The sequence below is a fragment of the Danio rerio genome, chromosome 8 (assembly GCF_052040795.2).
Source record: "Danio rerio strain M-AB ecotype USA chromosome 8, GRCz13ab, whole genome shotgun sequence".
Classification (NCBI taxonomy): Eukaryota; Metazoa; Chordata; class Actinopteri; order Cypriniformes; family Danionidae; genus Danio; species Danio rerio.
In genome coordinates, this window is record NC_141028.1 from 26,028,341 (window position 1) to 26,053,165 (window position 24,825).

General features: G+C 35.8%; 2 protein-coding genes across 9 annotated transcripts in view; one reads left to right on the forward strand and one right to left on the reverse strand.

The window, feature by feature from the left end:
• The window catches only part of cpne5a (copine Va), a 198,250-nt gene that overhangs the window by 132,840 nt on the left and 40,585 nt on the right, over window positions 1-24,825 (forward strand). For all 8 annotated transcript variants that reach the window (XM_087263727.1, XM_087263724.1, XM_087263726.1 and 5 more), the window contains 4 exons: window positions 12,298-12,339; window positions 13,429-13,504; window positions 15,354-15,407; window positions 17,453-17,514. In XM_087263727.1, the coding sequence (XP_087119853.1) occupies window positions 12,298-12,339; window positions 13,429-13,504; window positions 15,354-15,407; window positions 17,453-17,514 (234 nt within the window). The remainder of the gene's footprint in view (window positions 1-12,297; window positions 12,340-13,428; window positions 13,505-15,353; window positions 15,408-17,452; window positions 17,515-24,825) is intronic.
• On the reverse strand, window positions 5,203-8,879 carry LOC137496347 (uncharacterized). Its single transcript, XM_087264681.1, has 3 exons — window positions 8,845-8,879; window positions 8,603-8,712; window positions 5,203-8,248 (listed from the first exon to the last, which is right to left on the reverse strand). The coding sequence occupies exon 3, from the start codon at window positions 7,138-7,140 to the stop codon at window positions 5,203-5,205; it is 1,938 nt and encodes a 645-aa protein (XP_087120807.1). The 5' UTR covers window positions 7,141-8,248; window positions 8,603-8,712; window positions 8,845-8,879.

The window sequence follows — 24,825 nt, forward strand, 5'->3', positions numbered from 1 at the left end:
GATTTCACTCTCAGAGACAAATCTTGTTTTTTTTTTCTCTCTCAATCCTTCATTAAAAATATATGATTGAAATCATGTCAGCATCTTATTAATGGTCAATTTTCACAGTTAATACGCATTAAAACATTAAAAGATGTAAATCTAATAGTTATATTACTTTTATTAATATAACAACTTACATCTCTGCTTTCCCTTGCGAACACTGAATCACCATAGCAACAGTAAACACAAGCTAACAGACAAGCGAGATTTGTTATTGTTTGGAAAGCTGATCTGCTGCTATAGTGTAAGGCACGATGATGTCATTCTAAAGCACTATTCCCTTGAATGCTGTATAATACTCTATTATAAATTATTTATATAAGTAAATAATTTTAATGTATATTATTTAATCGAGTATTCTGCCAATGTTTTTTCCTCATATTTCTATTTGCTCTATTGCTGTATACTACCCACTAGTAACCTGGGTTACACATTCCCCCCCTGAATTCAGGCACGTCCTCGGGCATGTACGGGGTTGGGTTGTCACTGCAATTGGAAAAGGGTCTGGCACAACAAAGGGCTGATCTCTAGTGAGTATGGGTTCTTCTAACGATGTGGTAAAGGCAGAACTCAGACCTTGTAGTAAGGACTGAATGACTAGTGTCAAGGGATTTCCTAGTTTATGATACTCAAGCTTATTAGGAGGTCTACATTGCCTTTTTGAGCGTCTAGGGCCACTGGTATCTAGGTCTTCATCCACTATTGGCTGGTTACTTGAAACATTTCTGACATGAGGATTTTGATCATTAGAATGGGGTACATCAACAGGATCTAATTCAAGCGCCTTTCTATGGATCTGTACTTCAACACTATTTCCACTTCTTTCAGGTTCAATTTCTTTGGGGTCAATATCAGCAGGGTTCAGCACAGGTAAGAAATTCTCACTGACATCATCTCTTTGATTTTCAGTTAAGTCTTCTTCTAATCTGGAATCAGGTAAGGTTTCTTTTTCAGGGTTCACCACGACAGGGAGTGGTTCAATGGGCTCTATGCCAGGTAAGTTCCTTACAAGCACAGGACTTTGTGATGAAGGTAACACAGTCGTTGTAATGGATTCCAACTGGCGTCCTGCATTTCTAATATATAGAGAGTCATCCTCAGATTCTGACTGATCACTCATTTGATGTTCTTTGGGAGCATATTCTAGAGCAGAGCTAGACCTAGTTCTGGGCTTACGTTGAACATTTGGAGGACTCATTTCTTCAATTTCATTTTCAGACAAATATCCACAAGGTCGAAGTAAGTCTCTGTGTAAAGTTCGAACTGGACCGGTCTTTCCGTCAGGCTGGACTACATACACTGGGAGATCTCCAGCTTTACGGATAACTACATAGACATCTGGTTCCCATTTGTCTGCCAGTTTGTTCTTTCCTCTTAGCCTCAAATTTCGCACAAGGACTTTATCTCCCACGTCAAGAGTAGAAACAATCACATGTTTGTCAAATCTGCGTTTGTTACGTTGGGCTACTTTTGCAGAGTTTTTGATGGCAATTTCATAGCTCTCTCTTAAACCTTCTTTCAGATCTTTTACATACTGAGAGTGGGATTTGGTAGAACGATCCACAGGTAACCCAAAGGCTAAGTCGACTGGCAGCCTGGGCTGTCTACCAAACATAAGTTCATAGGGAGTGTATCCTGTTACATCATTTCGAGTGCAATTGTAGGCATGCACCAAAGGCTTGACAAACTCCTTCCAGCATGACTTCTTTTTGTTTTCAAGAGTACCCAACATTTGGAGAAGGGTCCTATTGAATCTCTCCACTGGATTTCCTCTTGGGTGGTAAGGAGTAGTTCTCACTTTGTGTATACCTGCGACGAGACATAGCTCTTTGATGAGGCTTGACTCAAAATCTCGTCCTTGATCACTGTGCAGTCTTTCCGGAAATCCATAATGTACTAGAAAGTTTTCCCATAAACATCTAGCCACAGTCTGCGCCTTCTGGTTTCTGGTAGGCACAGCCACCGCATATTTGGTGAAGTGATCTGTAATAACTAATATATCTTTGGTGTTACTCTGATCTGGCTCTAAAGACAAGAAGTCCATACAGACCAACTCCAATGGTCTGGTAGTCTTGATGTTCATCATTTCAGCTGCTTTTTCAGGAAACGCTTTTCTACGTACACATCTCTCACATGTCTTAATTTTCTCTTCCACAGATGATGACATTTTTGGCCAAAAGAATCTGGTTCTGACAAGGTCAAGTGTCCTCTCCATGCCCATGTGTCCCATATCATTATGGAGACTCTTCAACACTGTTCCACGTAAAGCTACAGGTAAGGCTAATTGATAGCGAGTGCTTTCCTGATCTTGCTTCTTCCTATAAAGCAATCCATCCCTTAATTCTAATCTGCTCCATTCCCTTATCCACAGAGTAACAGCAAGCGACTGGTCTTTTGAACTAGAAGGTTTTTCATTCCGCTGTAAACAATCGATAATGAATTTGAGATCAGGATCCATTCTCTGCTGTCTCTTTAACTCCTCGTTAGACAGGTAAGGAATGACTGGAAGACCATGCTCATTTTCTTGTTCAAACGCATTTGGTAATACATCTGCATGCAGGGCTAAGGACTCAACAAGGGCAATGGAAGGGTTGGAAAATTTGCATTTATGTGAGGAATTTCCAATCTGATGTCGATCACAGATGGCTTTTATGGCCTCTGGGAGGATAAGAGAATCTTCAACTCCAAATTCATCTAAATGATGAAGGGTAAACTGTTTAATTCTCTCTCTCTCTTTCTGAGATGCAGGGTCATCTAAAAGCTCACCATGTGGTCGTCTTGAAAGGCCATCTGCATCACAGTTTTGACTTCCAGCCCTATACTGGAGCTTGAAATTGTAAGTGGACAGACTTGACAACCAGCGATAACTGGTAGCATCAAGCTTTGCAGATGTCAGAATGTAAGTTAAAGGGTTGCTATCAGTTACGACCACAAATTCTGTTCCATACAAATAGTCACTGAATTTAGTTGTGACTGCCCATTTAAGAGCTAGAAATTCTAGCTTGTGAGCTGGATACCGGCTTTCACTTCTTGTCAACCCTCTGCTTGCAAAAGCAATGACCCGCATTTGTCCCTCTTGTTTCTGGTATAAGGCTGCCCCAAGCCCAGTGGTACTGGCGTCAGTATGCAGAACATAAGGAAGCTTTGGGTCTGCAAATCCCAGAACAGGTGCAGAGGTGAGTTTCTCAATAATCATGTCAAAGGCCTGTTGACAGGGCTGATTCCATCTGTCTCCGAATTCCTTTTTGGGGTCCAGATATTGCTTATTCTTGTTCTCTTGTAGGTGACGTTTTTGAAGAGGTGGATACCCTACTGTGAGGTCATTAAGGGGTTTGATTATTTTGGAATAATCCTGAATGAACCTCCTATAGTATCCAGAAAATCCCAGAAAAGATCTTAATTCTTTGAGATTTCTTGGTCTTGGCCAGGTTTTTAGGGCCTCGATTTTCACTGGATCAGTCTCCACTCCATTTTCTGATACAATATGACCAAGGTATCGAACAGAAGTCTGGAAAAACTTGCACTTTTCAGGCGATAGCTTCAGCCCATATTCTTTGAGCCTTTTCAAAACGTGCATCAGCCTTGATTCATGCTCTTCTAAACTTTCAGAGAAAATGATCAGATCATCGATGAAGACCAACACCTCTTTTCTATTCAAGTCACCCATGCATCTTTCCATCAGCCTTTGAAATGTACTTGGGGCATTGGTAATGCCTTGGGGCATCCTATTGAACTCCCAGAACCCCAAGGGACACACAAAGGCAGTTTTACTTTTGTCAGCTTCCTCCATCTCAATCTGATAATATCCTGATTTTAAGTCAAGGACAGAGAACCATTTTGAACCAGTTAGTGCTGAAAAGACCTCTTCCAGATTTGGCAGGGCATAGGCATCTTTAATGGTTTGTGAGTTCAGCTTTCTGAAGTCAATGCAAAGACGTACAGAATTGTCTTTCTTTCTTACAACTACTATGGGGGAGGCAAAGGGGGATTCTGACTCTCGGATAATTCCAGCTGCTAACAAGTCTTGCAAATGTTTTCGTACTGCATCAATGTCCTGAGGATGTATGGGTCGAGGTCTGTGTTTGAAAGGAGTCTCATCATTAAGCTTTATTCGGTGAGTGACTTTGTTTGTATGTCCATAATCTAAGTCATGCAAGGCGAAGACTTCAGGCATGGAATTTAATTGATCCGTTATTCGTTTCTTCCATTCAGGTGTCAATGGGGAATTTTCAAAGTCAAATTTGAGATTGGAACCAGCAGAAAGTTCTTTATTCACAGTGCTGGAATTTACTTGCCCACTCTTTATTACTTCTTGGACTGCCCGCATTTCAGCAATTATAGTTCTGGGATAGATGGTAATGTCGGTCTGAGTTTCATTCCGTAATACAACTGGTAACTGTTGATGCCTTTTGCTGGGTAAGGAATGCAAACAGCTGGCAACTAGCAAACCACCAGGTAAAGCGGGTGAAGTTGGTGACTCTAGAGCTACACATTTCCCTACATGAGGACAATTAACTAGAACATGTCCATCAAGAACCACTGTGCATCCTGCAGGTACTACCTCTGGAACATGTCCCTTGAATTTGATACAGCCCACTACATCAGCACTTGCTTGTTTGTATCTTGCTTCTAACACTTTTTGCACTGCACGGTAACCATGGAAGTTAGATCGAGGAAAGGAAGCAGATTGTTGGACATAGTTGTTGTAAAGAGCATCTAATGAATTTGTGCCAATTAGAACTTGGGGAGTGTTCATCAAATCTGGGACTACCAGGGCTAAAGTGGGCACTTCTGTCTCTGTTCCAAGGAACTCTCTGGGAAACTTAAGAGTCAATTCCACATATCCAAGATAAGGCACTGTTTGACCATTTGCCCCTTCCACTTCCAGCAAGTTATCCAATGATTTAAGTGGACAATTTGATAAATTCTCTTGATAAAATGACCAGGGAACAGTAGTTACTTGGGACCCTGTGTCCAGAAGGCAGGAAACTCTTTTATTACCAACAGTTATTTGGGCAGTACACTTCACTCCCACTAATCCTCTTGGTAAATTTCTCAAAGGGAGTGCGTCACACGCATTTTGGTTGAACAATTGTTTACGTTTCTCAGGGCAATTATTATTTCTCTTAGTCTCTGTATGCCCCTCTACAGAGACCGTCCTCAGTTTAAAGGATTCATTATTGCTACTTGTTGGGTATCCCACTGGGCTTGTCGCTCCCTTAACTTGCGTTTTTTCTCAGCAACTTTAGTAGGGTCAGGAGCATTACTACAGCTGCTGGCAAGATGACCATCTTCCGCACATCTAAAACAATACTCCGGACGAGGTCTACTTTCAGGTAGTTTACTAGCTCTGTAACAATCTGTTGCTCTAGGTTCAGGCAGCAAGTTTCTGGTGCGGTTTCTATACATATCAGGGGCAGACAGTTGAACCTTTAAATCAGCAATCTGTCTCTTTAAGTCAGCAATTTCAGTTGCTTCTACATCACTTTTAATTTTTGGAGTGGCTGTAGTTTGCATGGCTGTAATCTGTGCCTGTAACTCAGTGACAACATTTCTCAGCTCACTCACTTCATCTGGTTTTGCATTTTTTTTCTTTTCTTTCTGGCTTGAATGCTTTTGCAGTGCAACAACTTGAGCTTGAAGTTCACACACTTGCTTTGCAAGAGATGTGTCAGTTTGATCATCCTGCGTTTCACTTTGGTGGGCAGATATCTGGTGAGCTGACAGTCTGAATTTCGAGGGGGCAGGATAGTGTTTATTTAGCCCTAAATGTTTTCTCATTCTTTCTTCTTTAGAGGCATTTTTATCTTCTTCTGTACGGATCAGAACTACTAATTCTGCAAATGAAGGAGGAGTGGCTTTTCTCCTTTCTAATTGAAGGTCAGCAATGAGGGAACTGTCCCAACAGCCGCGACAAAACTGCTTTAGAAGATATCGGTTTCTCTCTTCTTCAAATATCCCACCTCGTCGAATAGCTGTGCTTAAGAGAATTTGTAATCTGTGCAGGTAAGTTGAAGGCTTCTCACCATTGTTTTGGAAGCTATTCATAAATCTGGCTAATAACTCATCTCCGTCTTCTACAGAGCCATATACAGACTCCAGCAATTCTAGATATACTGCAGGTAAACTGTTAGGTGAGACATGTTTAACAATATCTGCAGCAGGGGGAAGCAGACTGTCTATGATTTTTCTGGCTCGATTTAAGTCAGATATAGAAGGATCTGTCAGTAGGAGATCAACACTGGCACGCCAAGTGTCAAAGTCTGGCTCATTAACAGGTCTAGGAATTTTTCCAGAGAAAGATCGGAGGCGAAAAGAGGTATGGTGCATTGGAGCTGTGTCATTTGTGCGGACAATGTGCTCAACTACTACCTTTTGCACGCTAGGAGGATCAATTATATCCATGGTAAGTGCTGGATGGGATGACACTGTTACTGTGGGTTTAGTACTTCTATGGTTAAGGTTTTCCTTGGGCAGGTTTTTTGAATTTGTTGATTCAACTTCATGAAATGGTGAAATTCTGGATGAAGGAAAAGCTGTTTGTTCAGTAATCATACTTTGTGATATGACTGGAGACAGCAGTCTATTTGGTGAACTGACTGTGCTACGATCAAGTATTTGAGAACGTGCTGCATTTGGAAATTCAAGCTTTTTATCCAAAACAGGTAGTGACTCAGCATGAGAAGGACCAAATTTAATCTTCAGTAACTCTGTTTGGAGTACTTCCTCAATGGATTTCCCATTAAAACTAGCAATGTTTTGCAATTCCTCCAGATATCCATTAGTAGCACTATCACTAGCAATATGGGGGTAGACGCAGCTTAAAGCACGTACCATGAAAGTGGTACTTGGGTTTGAAATACTAACTACAGTTAAAGGCAAAAGAGGCATCAATGTTTTCATCGCGGAGTAATGTGTAAACTCTATGATAGCATGTCGATGAAACTCACAGTCAGGGTCATCAATGAGTAGATGTCGGTTAATACTTCCATATCTTAAAAGCCATGACTCTAAATCTGAGTCTGTTTCAGTCAGTGTCATTCCACCCACAATCACTGTTTTTGAGATATCTACATTCTCTTTTTCTATGATATCCATGACGTTAAAGTTCTCTCCGATTTGTAATATTTATAGAGAACTCGAATACTGTAATTAGACACTGTTGTTGCAATCTCTCTCCTGGCTGGCTCTCGCCACTTTTTGGTATGTAACCCTCGGTACACAAATGTATTATAAGATTTAATCAATGGACCAGATGCTCAGAAGTCTAAATTCCTCCAAAGAGAGAGAAGATACAACAACAGTGAAGGACTCGGACACAGAGGTAAGAATATTAAAAGATTGTATTGTAAAATGTTCACAGAAATATAAAATAAATAAATAAATAAAAATAAATAAATAAAACAAATTCTAGGTTTTTTCACACTTATCTAATGACCTCAATCTTATTTACACTCTCTAATAACACTTCTCTTTCTTCACAGGCTATATCACTAATAAGGTAAGTTAATATTGTTGTTTTTTCTGTTTTTCTATTGTTAAGGCTAATATTATATTTTGGTTACTATTATAACAATAATATAATATTAATATGCTAATAACAGTACTATATTAAAGGTTTGCAAATGTAAGTTAATAATACAATATTAAAATTGTATTATTATTTAACATATAATCAAGATTTCCCTTCTTAAATCAGTTAACCTCTCTCTATAAAGATTCAAAAATTTCAACGAATGAACACTCTAAAGGAACAATGTACAAATAAAATAAAAATGAAAATAAAACATTCACTTAAAACATTTCAAAATGTTCCAAAAGTCCAGTAAAGGTGATAAACTTTCAAAAAGATTCTTTTGCAAAACAACTAGGTTGCAAATTCAGTTCCAGAGATCCAGGATGTTGCACTTGTGAGTGTGTTGTAAATTTACACTCCTACCATGACGTTGAATAGGTTTTACTTTGTATCTTTTCAACAGGTGTATCCAAAGAATCCACTCAATGGGAGGCTCGCCAGTCCAACTCCACAATGAGACACGCCGATGGAAGTTGAGACAATCCAAATCCAGAAAAGAGTTCAAACTTCAATTAATTCGAATCCAGAGCAGATCACATCCAGCAACTGACGTCAATAGAACATCTCACCGATGAAAAACCAGAAGAAGATGCACAAACGAACAAAACCAAACAAAAAAAAAAACCTGGCCTTGAAAACACAAGGCCAAAGAAACCATTAGCATTTTACAGTGTATGCATTAACTCAGCTTAACACATTACTAAATAAACAGCAACAGTAAATAACCATGTATATGCTTCTCTATGCTGAATTTCTGTGTTTTTCCTATTTCTCTCTCCTATTTGGCATTTTCTTTTTACAAATGACAGCATTTTACTTAAACTTTCTCACTTAAACTTTACACAATCACTTGTATAATACTCTGTATAATACTTTGTTTTTACTAGACCAAACAAATGGTTAATTAATGAAACACATTTTTCGACACTAGTTTAAATCATGTTATAATGAATACAATAATAAATAATAAAAACACAAACTCACCAAGGAAATCATTCAAAATCAAAATGAAACAAACAGGAAAACTCCAGGTGGCACTCGTGTGCAGATTTCACTCTCAGAGACAAATCTTGTTTTTTTTTTCTCTCTCAATCCTTCATTAAAAATATATGATTGAAATCATGTCAGCATCTTATTAATGGTCAATTTTCACAGTTAATACGCATTAAAACATTAAAAGATGTAAATCTAATAGTTATATTACTTTTATTAATATAACAACTTACATCTCTGCTTTCCCTTGCGAACACTGAATCACCATAGCAACAGTAAACACAAGCTAACAGACAAGCGAGATTTGTTATTGTTTGGAAAGCTGATCTGCTGCTATAGTGTAAGGCACGATGATGTCATTCTAAAGCACTATTCCCTTGAATGCTGTATAATACTCTATTATAAATTATTTATATAAGTAAATAATTTTAATGTATATTATTTAATCGAGTATTCTGCCAATGTTTTTTCCTCATATTTCTATTTGCTCTATTGCTGTATACTACCCACTAGTAACCTGGGTTACAAATGGAAATAGTAATTTTTGCACAAAAAGAGAATACCAATTTTACAATAGTATGGCAAAGAAAAAAGACAAAACAATAAAATGAGAGAGGGCACATGAAAAAAAATTATACAAATTAATGCAGAATATTAAATAAAGCACATGTTTTATAAGTTTTAATTGCTTTCTTGTTATGAGACTCTGAAATGCTATTCAAGTACAAATCCAGTTCTTTTAAAAAATACAAAATTTGGTTTGCATTTAGTATATTTACACTTATAAATAAACAAACTTTCCAATAAATAATATTAGGTCTATATAAAACAATCTAGGAATTGTTTTTCTTTCATGTAAAACCCCAAAACAACATGTATATAGCTTAAAAGAAAAATCTTTTGGACAATAAGAGTATTCACTTTAGACCAGAAGAATTTTTTTTATTTACATTTGAATAAAAACTTTAGGTGTGGGGTATGACTATTTCTGGCCTTGATTATATAAGCATAATAAAATTTAGGATATTTTTGCCCCATTCCGGTCTGTTTTGGTGGTATCATACAGTGATAAAACATATTGAAGTAGTTTTGCTGGTTAAAGACCTGTGAAACTAGTTGCCTACAGGGAAGCAGGTACTGATAGACAGCATGCGTGCATATGATCTCTGATGAATCTGCTGCATCTGTTCATTTACACCAGAGTCAAAGCAGCAGATGGAGAGTTTCCTTGTGTACTCTGTGGAGTTACTCAGTAGAGTAGAGCATTCTTTCATCCCAGCTCAGATGATGCTGCTGTGCTACTGAGATTTCATTTCTACCATTGCCAAGTAAACAACCTGCAACTAATTCTAATCAAACAAACAGAGAAAACGCAAAAGTCCTGATTTGCCAAGCATATATTCAGTTTTTAAATCACAACCATACATAATATAATATAATATAATATAATATAATATAATATAATATAATATAATATAATATAATATAATATAATATAATATAATATAATATAGTGGAATTTAATATAATTTAGTATAATATAATATAATATAATATAATATAATATAATATAATATAATATAATATAATATGATATGATATGATATGATATGATATGATACATTAAAAATGTACTCTACTTGTTGAGCTTGTTCTACAAGCCTTTATTTGATTTAAACACAGCAAAAACCAGTACTCGATATATCTTTACTTTTTTATTATTAATAAATCTATTAAGAAATGTTTTCTCTTTGAATACATTTTAAAATGCAGTTTATTTAAATTTGTTCAGCTTTTTTGATGAATAGAAAGCTCAGAAGAGCAACATATATATGAAATAGAAATAATCTGTTATTATATAAATGTCTTTATCATGACTTTTTGTTGATTTAAAGCATCCTTGCTGAGTGAAAGCATTCACTTCTATAGTTTCTTTACAAAAAATAAAAATTTTAAAATAAAATAAAATGAAATGTTACTGACTTCAAGCTAATGAAATGGTATAGTGTGATCTTTCTAAAAATTAGCTTATTAAAATAATTTATGAAGGATCATGTGACTGGAGTATGGGTCATTTGACCTATTTTTATCTGCAAATAGATGCTTTAAATAATAATTCTAATTGATATTTTAAAGACATGTTATAAATAATTTACAGAGATGGGATGTAACGAAGTACAAATAATATGTTACTGTACTTAAGTAGATTTTTTTTGCTATTAGTACTTAACTTTACTATTCCTTACGTTTTTAAACCACGGTCGTTACTTTCATTTTCATGCGTTTGATGACGCCATCTATATTATTTCTTGTCATTGTGCAATATGAACGCATTTTTGATGCAATCTATTTTTGGTCATTGCGTGCTGCAGTGCATAACTTTTTCAACTAAGGATATCATACACCTAGTCTAGTTAATAAAGATTACTATGAGAAAGGCTAGGATGACTACACAGATGAGACAGAGGGAGACAGCGAGTGATGCTGTCCTGTTTACATGGTAATAAGACACATTTTGCTCATTCAGATCCCAGGTTTTACATTCGATTTCAAAATCATACTGTTTATATGCTTAAGCCTTTTGTTCACTTCTGATCATACTGCATGGGTTTTCAGCTATACCACATGTCTTTATACTTTTGTGCTTGTACTTCTACTTAAGTAAAGGATGTGTGTACTTTTGCCAATTTCTGATAATTTATAGAAGGAGAAGATTTATATTAAAAAATCCAGAGAACTTTGAGGTGGTTACTTAATATTTTTACAGCTGCATATATCATTTTAAATATAATACAATTTTCAATGAAAACAGAGTAAATTGAAAATAAAATGACTTATAAAAATTAAAATGAAAAAACTTTTGTAACAAATTAAGTCCTTGTTTCGGAACAAAGTAAACAATCTACAGGTCTGGAAACACCCTGCGATTTCTTCAAAATATCTGCACTTTTTTTTAGAATATTTTATTTTATTTTATTTTATTTTTCAGTCAATGGACAACCAACAGCTTTTTTACAATCATCGTATGGAGACAAAGGTTTAATTTATTTTGAACCATTCCTTTAAAAGCATTCATAGTGACACCAACATTCCCAACATACACTGCTTATTTCCACAGAGGTAATAAGAATGATTGGCTGACTTGTGTATAATCATTCTAGTTGTCTGTTTTTTGTTCATCAATTTCCATCGCAGTAGTAAACACGAGCACATCCCTGCATTTCGTGATAACAAGTGTGTGACATGCTTTGGCGCCAAATGCCGTTTAGAGCTATTACCCTCGAAAGCCATTTTTATTAACGAGGCTACAAATCTCTGCTGCCTCGGTATAATTGATCGCGTTAACTTGCTTTGAACAGAATGAGTTTCTAATTATTCTGAACTTCAGATGTAATTAATGTTGAAATGAAAGTCGCCTGCGTCCTGTCAGGTGAAGTGACGCTTCATGGCTGCTCTGTGTCAAAGCCAGCGGGTTCAGTCCCTGCCGACTCCTGTTTAATTCAGGGTGCACTGTCTGGATAATGGCCTGTAATTGGTTGGTTTTAGCATGGAGATGAAAAAAACACGGTGAGAAAGAGTCTCTCAGACCTATTTTAATCAGAAAGCGTCCATCAGTTCAGCTGCTGCTCTCTTTTCAGTGTCTGTCTTTTCAATTTTTTCTCAATTCTCTCTTTTGAATGTTTCAGGTCAATTAAAGTGGAGGTGTATGACTGGGACAGAGATGGCAGGTAGAGAAACTGCACGTTTATAGAATATATTTTAATGTGTTGATTTTAGAACTTGTCACGTTTCCATTTTGAAATGCATCATGTTTCCATTTTGACACACTACCCGAGTAGGTAGGTAGATTTGAATGTGAAAAAGTATGTTCTGTGTAGCATGAATGTGGGTGGTTTGAATTGAATTTGGACTTTGTCATTATCACATGACCTACCCAAGTCAGTTGCATCGCTTCAATTCCTAAATTCCCTCGTGTTGCCTCAAGAGATGGTAAAGTGTTCATTGAATGCATAATTCAGAATCTCGCTGGAAGTATGTCACCCGGGTACTTCTTGCCTATTGTTTCTCAAATGCAATGAATTCTGACATGAACTCATATACTGCTTTTTCACATACTAGGAGAATAGGAGAGTATGCACTTTTGAACACACTTTTTTTTTTTGGAGTTTGTCATGTTTTCATTTTGGAACACCTCATATGTTTACATTTTGGAACATGTAATATTTCCATTTTTGAACACATCATTCATTCATTTATTTTCTTTTCGGCTTAGTCCCTTTATTAATCAGGGTTTCGCCACAGCGGAATGAACCCACAAGTAATCCATCATATGTTTTACACAATGGATGCTCTTCCAGCTGCAACCCATCACTGGGAAACATCCATACACACTCATTCACTCACATACACTACAGACAATTTAGCCTACCCAATTCACCCTTACCGTATGTTTTTGGACTTGTGGTGGAAACCAGAGCACCCAAAGGGAACCCACGCCAACACGGGAAGAACATGCAAACTCCACACAGAAATGCTCGAACAAGACATGTTTAAAATTGGGATTATGTGACATATTCCAGATTGTAAACATGTCATGTGTTTCAAAATGGAAATATACAACATGTTTCGAAATGCATCATGTTTTCATTTTGGAACACATTACATTTCCATTTTGGATTGCATAACATGCTTTCATTTTGGAAAAAAATCACTCCATTGATATTGGCTAAAAATATATATTTGTATAAAAATCCTGTATTTTGATCACAGACAGTAAGAGTGTGTTTATTTGATTGTTTGTTTGTTTGTTTTTTCAGTCATGATTTTATCGGGGAATTCACCACAAGCTACAGAGAGCTGTCTCGTGGTCAGAGTCAGTTCAATGTGTACGAGGTGAGTTCAGCCTAACACACACTCATCCATTGACCCACACATCCGCCGATATGTCTGGATAAAGTAGGTAGTTGTAAATTCTTAAAATATTGTGTGTTTGGAACTTATGATGTGGAATTGAATCAGTATTAGCTGACCAGTTTACTTTTATGTATTACAAAAAATAAAGGTATTTTTATGGATAATAGTAATTATTATTCAACAGTTTATGCAAAATATTAATAATTATAATATTTGCTATAATTTGAAAATAAGATATGATAAAATTATACATCATAAATATATACCTATATTTATTATTTTTAAACACAAGTACATATTTACCGTCGTTGAACTTACTTTTTGTAATTTTTTTTGGAACATTTTACTCCAAATTATTTTTTCTTTCTTTTTTTATCACTTCCTGGTCACTCATGGACATTTACGCACATTCATACACATTTAAACGTGCCCTGGTTATATATTGTGTAGTTCTCAGTGTGCTCAATGCAGGTAAGTGTGCTTGACAGACCATCTGCGGAATACCCTCTTTCCTCTTGTTATGCACCAGGCACTGTGTTAGAAACACTTCTCTGTTTTCTGTGTTTATTTGAATAGCTAAGCTTTTTAAATATATATTTTATATTTTGTTTTATCTTCTATAGCTATATTCTCCATATCTGAAGTTTTACATATTTTATATTTGTTCTTATTTTCTGTAGCTATAACTTTTAGAATTTTAGTTCTATACCTAAAAAAAATATTTGTTTACTTCTTATTATGTTCCATAATCTGGATTCTTGTTGCTATCATTTTAATTGGTCATGGGTGGTTTAATAAGCATTTCACTGCATATTGTACTGTGTATTTATTTATAACATTTGTGATGTGATGGTGTGGGTTTTCCTCTGGGTTTCTCCCACAGTCCAATGACATGCGCTATAGGTGAATTGGATTAACTAAATTGGCCGTATTGTAGAAGTGCATGTAAGAGTGTATGGGTGTTTTCCCTGTACTGCTTTGCACCTGGAAGGGCATCCACTGCATAAAACATTTGCTGGAATACTTGGCATTCCATTCTACTGATAAATCAGAGATTAGGCCAAAGGAAAATGAATAGATGAATAAATATTATCTTACATTTATGTAATAAAAATGCAGATTTTTTACTTTCTAATTTATATAACAACTTTCAGTTTCATCCACATGAGCAATAATAATGTTTGTTGCAGGAAAGTGATTCAGCAATGCATATCATCAAGAGTCCTCTCTTATTTGCACTGTGATTATCACACTGTCTGCCAACAAGTACAGCAGCAGCAAATGAGTGTGAGACATTGTTTAGGGTGTTTGTGGAAGAGACCAAAAAAAAAAAAAAGCTGAAAGACGATGAGAGTGTGTTTGACAAACTAAAGCACATGTGTGTATATGTGAAAGGGAGAAGAAGAGATGCTGAGAGTATGTGTGTGTGTGTACAGTACAGTTGTTTGTGTGTCTTTGACAGTCCCAGCGGTGTGCTGAAAGCATCTGGGCTTTCCTGGGGATTGAGTCGGACAAACAACACTAGAAGCTGCGGGTGTCACATCAGCTAAACCCCAATCCATACAAATCACATCATCCTGTCCTGGTTTTTACATTGTTAGCCAAGGTTGTGTGTGTGACTGACCTGAACTGGTTTTCTCCAAACATCTCAACACTTAGATCAGTTGTGTCTTTGAAAGTAAAGTGGAGCAGAAGGCGACTGTCAGCCTGGAGATGATCCAATAGCAGAGATTTTCAGCTTTTCTTTATTTTGGACAAGTGACAGGTCTGATAAGAAGCGTCTCACACTCCTCTTGTAAATCTTATGTCGACTTTAAATGTGTTTCAGGTGGTGAATCCTAAAAAGAAACTCAAAAAGAGACGATACATCAACTCTGGCACAGTGAGTGATAAAATTGCTATTCTAATTAAAATTGGCCATTCAATTGTAGCTTTGTCTTGTTTTCCAGTTTTTTAAAAATCTTTATCATATGATAAGGTATATATTCAATGGAAAATAAATTGACAATTCAGTAAAATGTAAAAATATTGTAAAAACATGAATTACTGTAGATTTTATGCCTGGAGATTTATGGAGATTATTTTTCAGTATTCCTAACAAACTACAACTCCCAGAACTCTTTGCACCCATCAACTCTTGAAACAGCTGACAACTGACACTCACACACAGACACAGCTGTTGGTCATTTTCACTGATGACCAGGACTTTATGTTCACCTCACACACACACACACACACACACACACACACACACACACACACACACACACACACACACACACACACACACACACACACATTGCTGAGTCTTGTTTACCCTGTGTAGCATTTCAAAGCGTTTTTCCTTGTTTGCCTTGCTATGTTTTGATTTTTATCTTGCTTTCTCATTTTTTATTCTTTGCCGCCTACTATTAGCTAGTGATGGGCAAAGCGAGGCTTCATGAAACACTAAAACAGTTGAAGCAAATGTGTCGAAGTTTAGAAAGGTTTTAAAACCCTTCTCTACAATGACAGCTAGTGGTCATCTTTTATGTATTGCTCTGGAATAGCTTCAGCAAAGGAACAGCTACACAAATAGGGTAAATGCAGAAGCATGGGGAAGGATTTTTTATTTGTCAGTAACCTGGGTCAAAAGTTTCTGGGGAACTGTATGCCATTACAAAATCAGCGCGTTTAAGGTATGTTTTCTTTAAAAATAAGCGATCTCCACTGGCTGAGTGATACAGTATCCAATATAAAGGAGGTCTCGGAATGTAAAAAAGTACTGCATTAAATTACATTTTTCCCTGCCATGTATAAACATTAAAATACAAACATTTATTTTACCCAAGTATATTCATTGGAGCTTTTGTGCTAGCCTGCTAATCCTGACAGGCGCATGGGAGTAAACAGCTTTTCATCTCGTTTTACACTTGAGCAACTAAATGAATGCCAAAGTCTATTTAACTGATTGTATTTCATTCATATTACAAAATCAATGCTGTAAAAGGAACTGTATAAAATGGAAAAAAGTCACATTAACCATTTACCAGAAGTTTATCAGTATGGGAAGAAACACTTGCTCTGCATATACCCTATTGAGGTATTAAACCCCATGTTGTAGAATTGAGGCTTCAAGTGATTTAGTGAAGCGGTAAGAGTTCCTGACTAGCATGCAGAGATATTTTTAATTAGCTTTTACTTTTAGATTAGTTTTTTTTTTAATCGTTTTTAAAAAAGTTTTTATATTTGTATTATGCTTTTCTTTATTTTCATCAGTGGTCTAATCATTTTTATGCTATTTCTTAAAACCATAAAGAAACGTTGATATGACTACTAATTAAATTTGTCTTAGACTTAAATAAATTTAAGTTTATATATTTTTTTGCATTTATTTCAGCTTAATTTAAGTTTATTGAAGCACATTGTATTATTGTCTTATTTTTAATGAACAATTTAGTTTACAAATGTAAATTACAAAAAATATCGACAAGCATTTTCATTCTTAAAAAACAAAATACTTTTGTTCATACCTGTTCTTCAAGACCTCTGAACATCTGGAGATTATTCAGATGAATTGCTCAACAATCTTGAGATTCACATCCCTCGAATGAATAGTGCTTTCTGTTTCATACTCTGATAAGAAAAACAGTGAGGAAGTAATATTGGAGGTCTGGGTGGATAACAGTGATTGATGATCCACAAAGACTCTCCGCATTGACTGCCATGAATTGGCTTTGAGATTATAATCAAAACTCAAATGAATAGTCCGTCACCTGCCTTCCTCCCAACATGGGACGAATCCGTTCGTCTAATGACAACACTAATGAAAAAGACTGTGTGGTGCTGACAGCTGAGAGAAGATGTTTTTTTGCATAATGTTGTGATGGATTGTTTCATGGCAGATGTGGTTTGTGTTGTAAAATGTCTGTTCTTTCAATTATCCAGGTGACACTGCTTTCCTTCTTGGTGGAGGCTGAACACACATTCCTGGACTACATCAAAGCAGGGTAGGAACCAAAACACACACTATTGCTATAGACCTGTTGGGATTATTTGTTTAGGGGATACAAAAAGGAAATGAAACCGATACTTCTCAAGTTAATATTATATAGTATACATATACTATTTAATAGTCATTGACACTTCACTATACGAAGTATCTGTTAATTAACAGTGTTGGGGTTAACGCATTTTAAGAAACGCACAATACGTAATAATATTACTTTTTTAAAGAAGCAAGAAAAGTAGCACAATACTTTTAAAAACAAGTAATTTTATTTTATTTGGTTTAAAAAAAATTTAACATAAAATACTTTTTAGCTTGCTTAATTAGCTTTAAAAAAATATTGCGGAATAAAAATTACCTTAGTCAGGTTGAATCACACACTCAATGAGAGAGCATGCTCCGAGGAAAGAGAAAGTCAGCTCGCACTCATCATCATCATCATCATCATCATCATCATCAGGTCTCTTTTTCACAGCAGATGAGTCTGTGTACTGTTTCAGTAACTGAATAACTCAGGATATTGATATATTTCGTATCCAAAATTGTTATCCAGTTTGTTAAAAAAGTAAGTAATTACTTACTGAAGGCGTAAACCGTTTCACAACAACCCAGTTCAATTTAATGAATTGGTTCGACCGGTTCACTTAGAAGAACGGTTAAAAACAAACGATTCATTTGCGAATTGCTCGTCATCGCTACAGACAGTCAGAAACAGAAATAATGGCAGGTCAGAGACTTACATTTTTTGTTATTTTGAACATATCAAAGAAAAGAAGTGGATTGTCGTTAAGTGTAGATTATGTGTAAGTAAAACTCTTGACAACTGCATTACTGCATACTATGATTGACATCAGTTCACAATCTCCAAGTAAAACAATTCAGTCCACCAAACTCAAAAAAAAAGGTTATTTCTTTTAGTGTTGAGGAGAGGCAGCCACTGTCTACTGTAGAAGCAGCTATGTTTTGTAATCTAGTAAGATTTTTTCTCTTTTGAGAAACGATTTGCACATTTGTTAAGGCCACGTGAAGCAATCGATTTAATGTATAAACCTTAAATATTTATTTTGATTTGGGGATGTTTTTTATGGTCTTATTCATTTTGTTATTAAACATTTTAAAAGTTTAAAATCTGTTTTTGCCTTAATATAAATTATTTCATGTTAGTACTCGTAAGGGTTAATTGCATTCTTTATCTCAATGGACAGTGAATGAATAACACAAAACATACTAAAGTAGCAAACACATTACTTTACATGCTCTCATTAATCTGTTTATACAGCATGTATAGCTCTGGGCTCAGTAAGTTCTCAAAATATTAATTTGTTTTTAAAGAAAGTGAAGGTTTAGTTTATATAGGTGTTGTTGAATGCAGAGCTTCTCTATAAAAAAGGTGCAAAAACACCTGCAAGTTCTGAAAGATATCAAACCTCAGGCATGCAAGAAAAAAGCAATGCAAAAATAACTCAAAAGTAACATAACAAATTACTTTCTCTAAAAAGTAACTAAGTAACGCAATTAGTTACATTTTTGGGGGAGTAACTCAATATTGTAACACACTACTTTTAAAAGTAACTTTCCCCAATACTGTTAATTAATAGTTTCCATTTTTTTGTGATTCACAAGTGTTTTCCGTTTATTTATGATTGTGAATTACATTATGGGACCTTGATCCCTGCTCTGTTGAGTTTTGATGTTGAAAATTCAACTCACAAAGTGACTTTTATTGACATTTTAGTAGTTTGAAATCATATATAATGTATAAAATTAATATAGAGAGAAATAAGTCTGTAAAACAACAAATAACGTACTGGCAATTTATTACAAGGTTTTTGCATCATAATATACAACACCAATGCAGACAATATGTCACTATAAACTATTAAAAATGTGAATAAAAGTCCCTTATTTTCTAACTTTTCAAGCTTAAAAGTTGTTGGAAAAAAGATCAAGGTCTCATAAAGCAATTCAAAAGCATAAATAAAGGTATTTATTAGCTAATGTTTTTTTTTTTAATGAGTTCCACAAAAAACACAATAATTCAACAATTTTGACCGTTTCTTTCTAATACTGAATGTAATAAATTAATATTTAAAGGTACTTACAAAAAGTCTCAATTATTTTCTAACAATTATTCATTAAAAAGCATTACAGAGCCAAAACAATACAGACAATTAATGGTTAAAGCTCTAAAACTGGCAACTACTGTAATCTCTATAATCACAATAATTTAAATGACACTTAATCATCAGACAGATTTCATAATCATGTCACCCTCATGTACTCTATACACAACAATGTACACATGCAGCTGTGTGCGCGCTGCTGGGAGAAATGTGAAACGTATTTATTGTGCTTAGGCTTTTTTAAAACGCTTCTCAAATCTCTGCATCATAACATGTAATTTTTGTAAACATTCTCAGCGGATGTAAAGGTCAAAGTTTTGCTGAAGCCATGCTGATGTTATCAGAGTAATGGCGTCAAACAGCTCATCAAACAGCATTGTGGAAAGAGCTGTGGTAAACAAGACCCCAGTATAACCCTTTAAATGCTAAACTGGAACAACAACAGGTTATTGTGATAGTTACTGTAATCAGGATTCAAGGGTTGCTAGGTCTTCTTCAGTTTGCTGTGATGAAAGGCTGGCCTTCTGCATGGGTGTCAGTGTTGTGGAAAGCATTGATCTTATACTGCTTTCTGATCCAGTGAAATCCAGTATATATATATGGCAATAGGAAGTATGAACTTCTGGCCCTTTTTGTCTGTTATCTCTGACATAAAGGCTGCGTCCTGAAGCTGAACAATGCTGTATTGACAGGCAGTGTCTGGAGGTAGAAAGGCATCGGAGCATGTCCAGCTTCAAGGTTTAAATATCATACTGACCACTAAAATACCATTCATGTTGTTGGATTTTATAGATAGTATTGTGTGCTGTCTGTTTGTTGTGATGATTAACTGAAAGCTGATTTTAAAAGAAATTAATGATTAACTATTGTTAATATAGGCTGTCCAGCCTATATTGTGTGCTGTCTGTTTGTTGTGATGATTAACTGAAAACTGATTTTAAAAGAAATGAATAATTAACTATTGTTAATATAGGCTGTTTCCCAGTGATGGGTTTCAGCTGAAAGGGCATCCGCTATGTAAAACACATGCTGGATAAGTTGGTGGTTCATTCTGCTGTGGTGACCCCTGATGAATAAAGGGACTAAGCTGAAAATAAAATGAATGAATGTATTGTTAATATGTCAATTCATATTAAATAATAAAAAAACATAGTCTTTCAATTAAAACAAATGAATCACGTTTTTTTTTTACAAAAATATTAAGGAAAAAAACATTTACTAATAAAAAAAGAAATGTTTTGTTAAGGCCAGATTTAAAAAAAAATATTCACTGAAAAACATTGTTAAGAGTTACAATATTGGTGTCGCATTTTGGGAATAGGGAAAGACCACCTTAAATGTAGGAACTGAAAATGGGTTTGTTAATACTAAAAAAGGCAACAAGAACAACCCAAGGGGGAAAACGTTAACAAAACAAATGAACAATCAAAGTTGATCGGGCAGGCTGGCTAGGATCAGGGCTGGAAGACATGACAGGATGGGATAAGGCGATAATTGATGATGAACTGGCACAGGACAGCAAACATAAGGAGACTATAAAGGAGAAATAATTATTAAACAAACAGGTGAAATTAGTAATCTAATAATGGGTTAACAAGGGTGGGACTAGACAATAGACAGGAGAGCACATGACACAGAGACAACACAAGCCATTGTGCTCACATAAAACGAGACTAGATCACACAGCCAATGAGAGAACATGACACTAAAGCCCGCAATGTAAATAAAGGCCACAATGTAAACACCAGGCCACGTGCTTTAACAGTACAAACAGAACACAAGCCATGAGTATATGATAAATAAAAACCCTTACCGTGCACTCACACATGGATGTTTCATCTCAGCGCAAACCGAAACCAAATAGACTGAGACGCTGAACTGCATGCTGCAGACAGAACAAACATAAACACAAGACCTAGCACGCATGCGCAAACCGAGCCTCCTCTAGGGGGCCGCACGCTCACTCCAAGGACACGAATGCGCAGCTCACTCAAGACCTCGCATTCACAACAACGACAATAGACAAGACCAAGACAGGATGAGTGCCCGGTCCAAGAAATCTCAAGCCAAGCACAACATACAAAATGAGACAGGACTAGTGTCTGGACTCTGCCACCAAAACAAGAATTAGCAATACCGAAGTGGCAAAATTCTGACATTTTGGCTCAGACATTGTTAATAGGTTTTGAAAAAATTTAAAGCAACAACATTAATATGTGAATGCCAACAAAATATAAAATATGATATTTACAAATCCAATTCAAGCTGCATTGCTGGAAATCAGTTTCAGTCTGACCATTCTGATGGAATTTTTTGCTGTTTTTCACCTTCAGTGTCACATTTTCACCCTATAAAAAATGTAACCATGTCAGATGTTGTTTGTATAAAATATGCTGAAAGTCATTACAGAAACACACTTGTGTTGCAAAGTGCAAGTCGAGCAGAAAATAGCATCATACTGCTAGTGGTGCTGGTGTACACAGCTCTCTGAGTGTTGATGCTGGTGAAGACGGCAGCACAAAATAAGGCCGCTCATACCAGCTGTCTGCATTTCTGCCTCTGCCTCATAAGACGTACAGTAATAATCCAGCCAAACAGCAACACATGATGTCATGATGTAAGATAACATCTGTATTGCAGACCCTGTTGCTGTTGTTGTTGCTCAACCTTCAGTCCCACTGCAGAAAACCCATAAACAAACAAACCCACAGGACACACGTCAGATCAGAACAGTTGAAGTCATTCACAACATATCATTCATTCATTCACTCATTTTCCTTCAGCTTAGTCCCCTTTTTCATCATAGGTCGCCACAGCGGAATGAAATGCCAGTTAATCCAGCATATGTTTTACATAATGGATGCCCTTCTAGCTGCAACCCAGTACTGGGAAACACCCACTTTCATTCACACTAACTCATACAATACAGCCAATTTAGTTTATTCAATTCACCTATAGCACATGTCTTTAGACTGTGGAGGAAACCCCCCCGCGAACACGCCGAGAACATGCAAACTCCACACAGAAGGCCAACTGACCCAGCTGGGACTCGAACCAGCAACCTTCTTGCTGTGAAGCGACAGTGCTAACCACTGAGCCACAGTGTCACCCTCACAACATATCACAATTATAATAATTCAGAGATGAACCAATAGTAAGATAAGACTAAAACTCAGTTACCATACATACACTGTACATGTAATAGACACTGGAATTATAACCCTATTTCAGTGTCCTAATTGTGTTGTTTTGTTCCTGATTTAAACAGAGAAGAAGAATAATCAGCAGGGTTTATGTGTAATAAAAGAAAACATTTGCACCTTTCAATTTCCCCCCAAACTTGCACATAATGTAGGCCTATACAGGACAAAAAACTCACTTTAAAATAGCTTTTTTTCACTTCAAGTAAGATAGATTTCTTAAAACCGTTATCAGTATTGATGATAACTACCAAAATTGCATAATTTTTTTATTGAATTTAACCCCTTAAATTACTGTTTGCATACAAAATGTCACTGTTGTTGTTTTTATTAAACAATAATATATTATTTTCCTGGTTGATTTCTTTGTGGCAACCTTTGATAAATCAGAGGCTAATGCCAAGTTCAGACAGCTTGATTTTTAAAGTAGCTGTGTCACGAATGTTTTCACACTGCATGACTATCTGGGGTAATATTTTGTTGCTTCTTTGTTTACTCTGTAAGATCGATCGGTGACAGGGAGTTTCACACTGCATGAAAATAGGAAGAATTGCTGACAACTTTGTTCAAAACTACGTCTCACAACCAAACACACGTGAGAAGGGCCATAAAACAACATAAGGTCACGTAGTATATCTTTTGTTATGAGAAAGAAGCCTTTAATGAGGTAGAAAATCTACTTATTTTGCTCACCTGGCCTTTAAAATGAATGAGCAATTTCTCCTCAACTTTTTCTTTTTCGACCCGGATGTGATATTGCTCAGATACACGTCAAACAGATATGGTTACTTCTGCCAAATTTACACTAGTTTTTCCTTCATTTCTTGAGTCCAAATAAACTGAAAATGAGCACTTTTAATGTCTCCCCCAGCCTCCTTCAGACCTGCAGATACCCATACTAGTTGATGCTTCTCTCTCTTTGACTGTAGGTAATCGCTAAAGGTATTTTCAATCAGAACACATTTCACACAGCAGGATTTGAATCGCCGACAAGTCCAGATATTTAGCATGTCCGATGTTTCATTGGTGTCGGCTTTGATAGTTTACACTGTGTTATTGTTTTTTTTTGTACAATATATTTATTACTTTTTTCAATTTGCATATCACAACAGATTACACAATTACAGAACAATAATCATGAAGGCACAGCAAACTTTTTACCCCCCATTCTCCCTCCCAACAACCCATTCCCTTAAAAATAAATAAATAAACAATAATAAGTAAATAAGTAAAATAAAAATAAATAAACAATTAAAAAAATATAATAAGAAGGGGGAAGAGAAAAAAAAAAAAAAAAGGGAGGGGATATGTTTAAATCAGGTAGTCTGTTTAGACCATGATACTTCCCATATTCCTAAGCCTGTTCTATTTGTAGTAGACTGTCCACATTTACATTGTACTTTAGAAAGTTATTAAAAGGTCTCCAGGTATCTTCAAACACATTTTGTTTCTTTTTGATAATATACGTGATCTTTTCCATTGACATATGAGATGCCATTTCTTTAATCCACTTTCCTATTCTAGGTTCATTTATATTTTTCCAATTAAGAGCAATAATACGTTTAGCTTGTAAAATACACATGTTTATGAATCTGACCTCTTTGCTTTGTAAGAGAGGGCTGACAGGAAATATACCCAGGATAAAAATCTTAGGATCCAACGGTAATTTCTTTAATAAAATTTGGTCAATTATTTCAATAAGATCTTGCCAAAAGGATTTCACTTTCACACATTCCCAAATACAGTGATAAAGTGTTCCTCTTACCTCATTGCACTTTATACAGGTATCTGGAATATTATCATTAAACTTGTGCAATATAGCAGGAGTTATGTATGTTCGCATTAACCATTTGTACTGTACGAGTTTCAGGCTACTATTGATTGTCTGTATCTGAGCTCTCCTACATGCCTCGTTCCAGTCTTCTAGAGATATTTCATCTTCCATATCTTCTTTCCATAACTTCAGTTTTGATTCTGAGGATTCGTTAG

Excerpts from the sequence above, each read along its gene's own strand:
- LOC137496347 (XM_087264681.1), bottom strand. The coding sequence starts at position 7,140 with ATGGATATCATAGAAAAAGAGAATGTAGATATCTCAAAAACAGTGATT.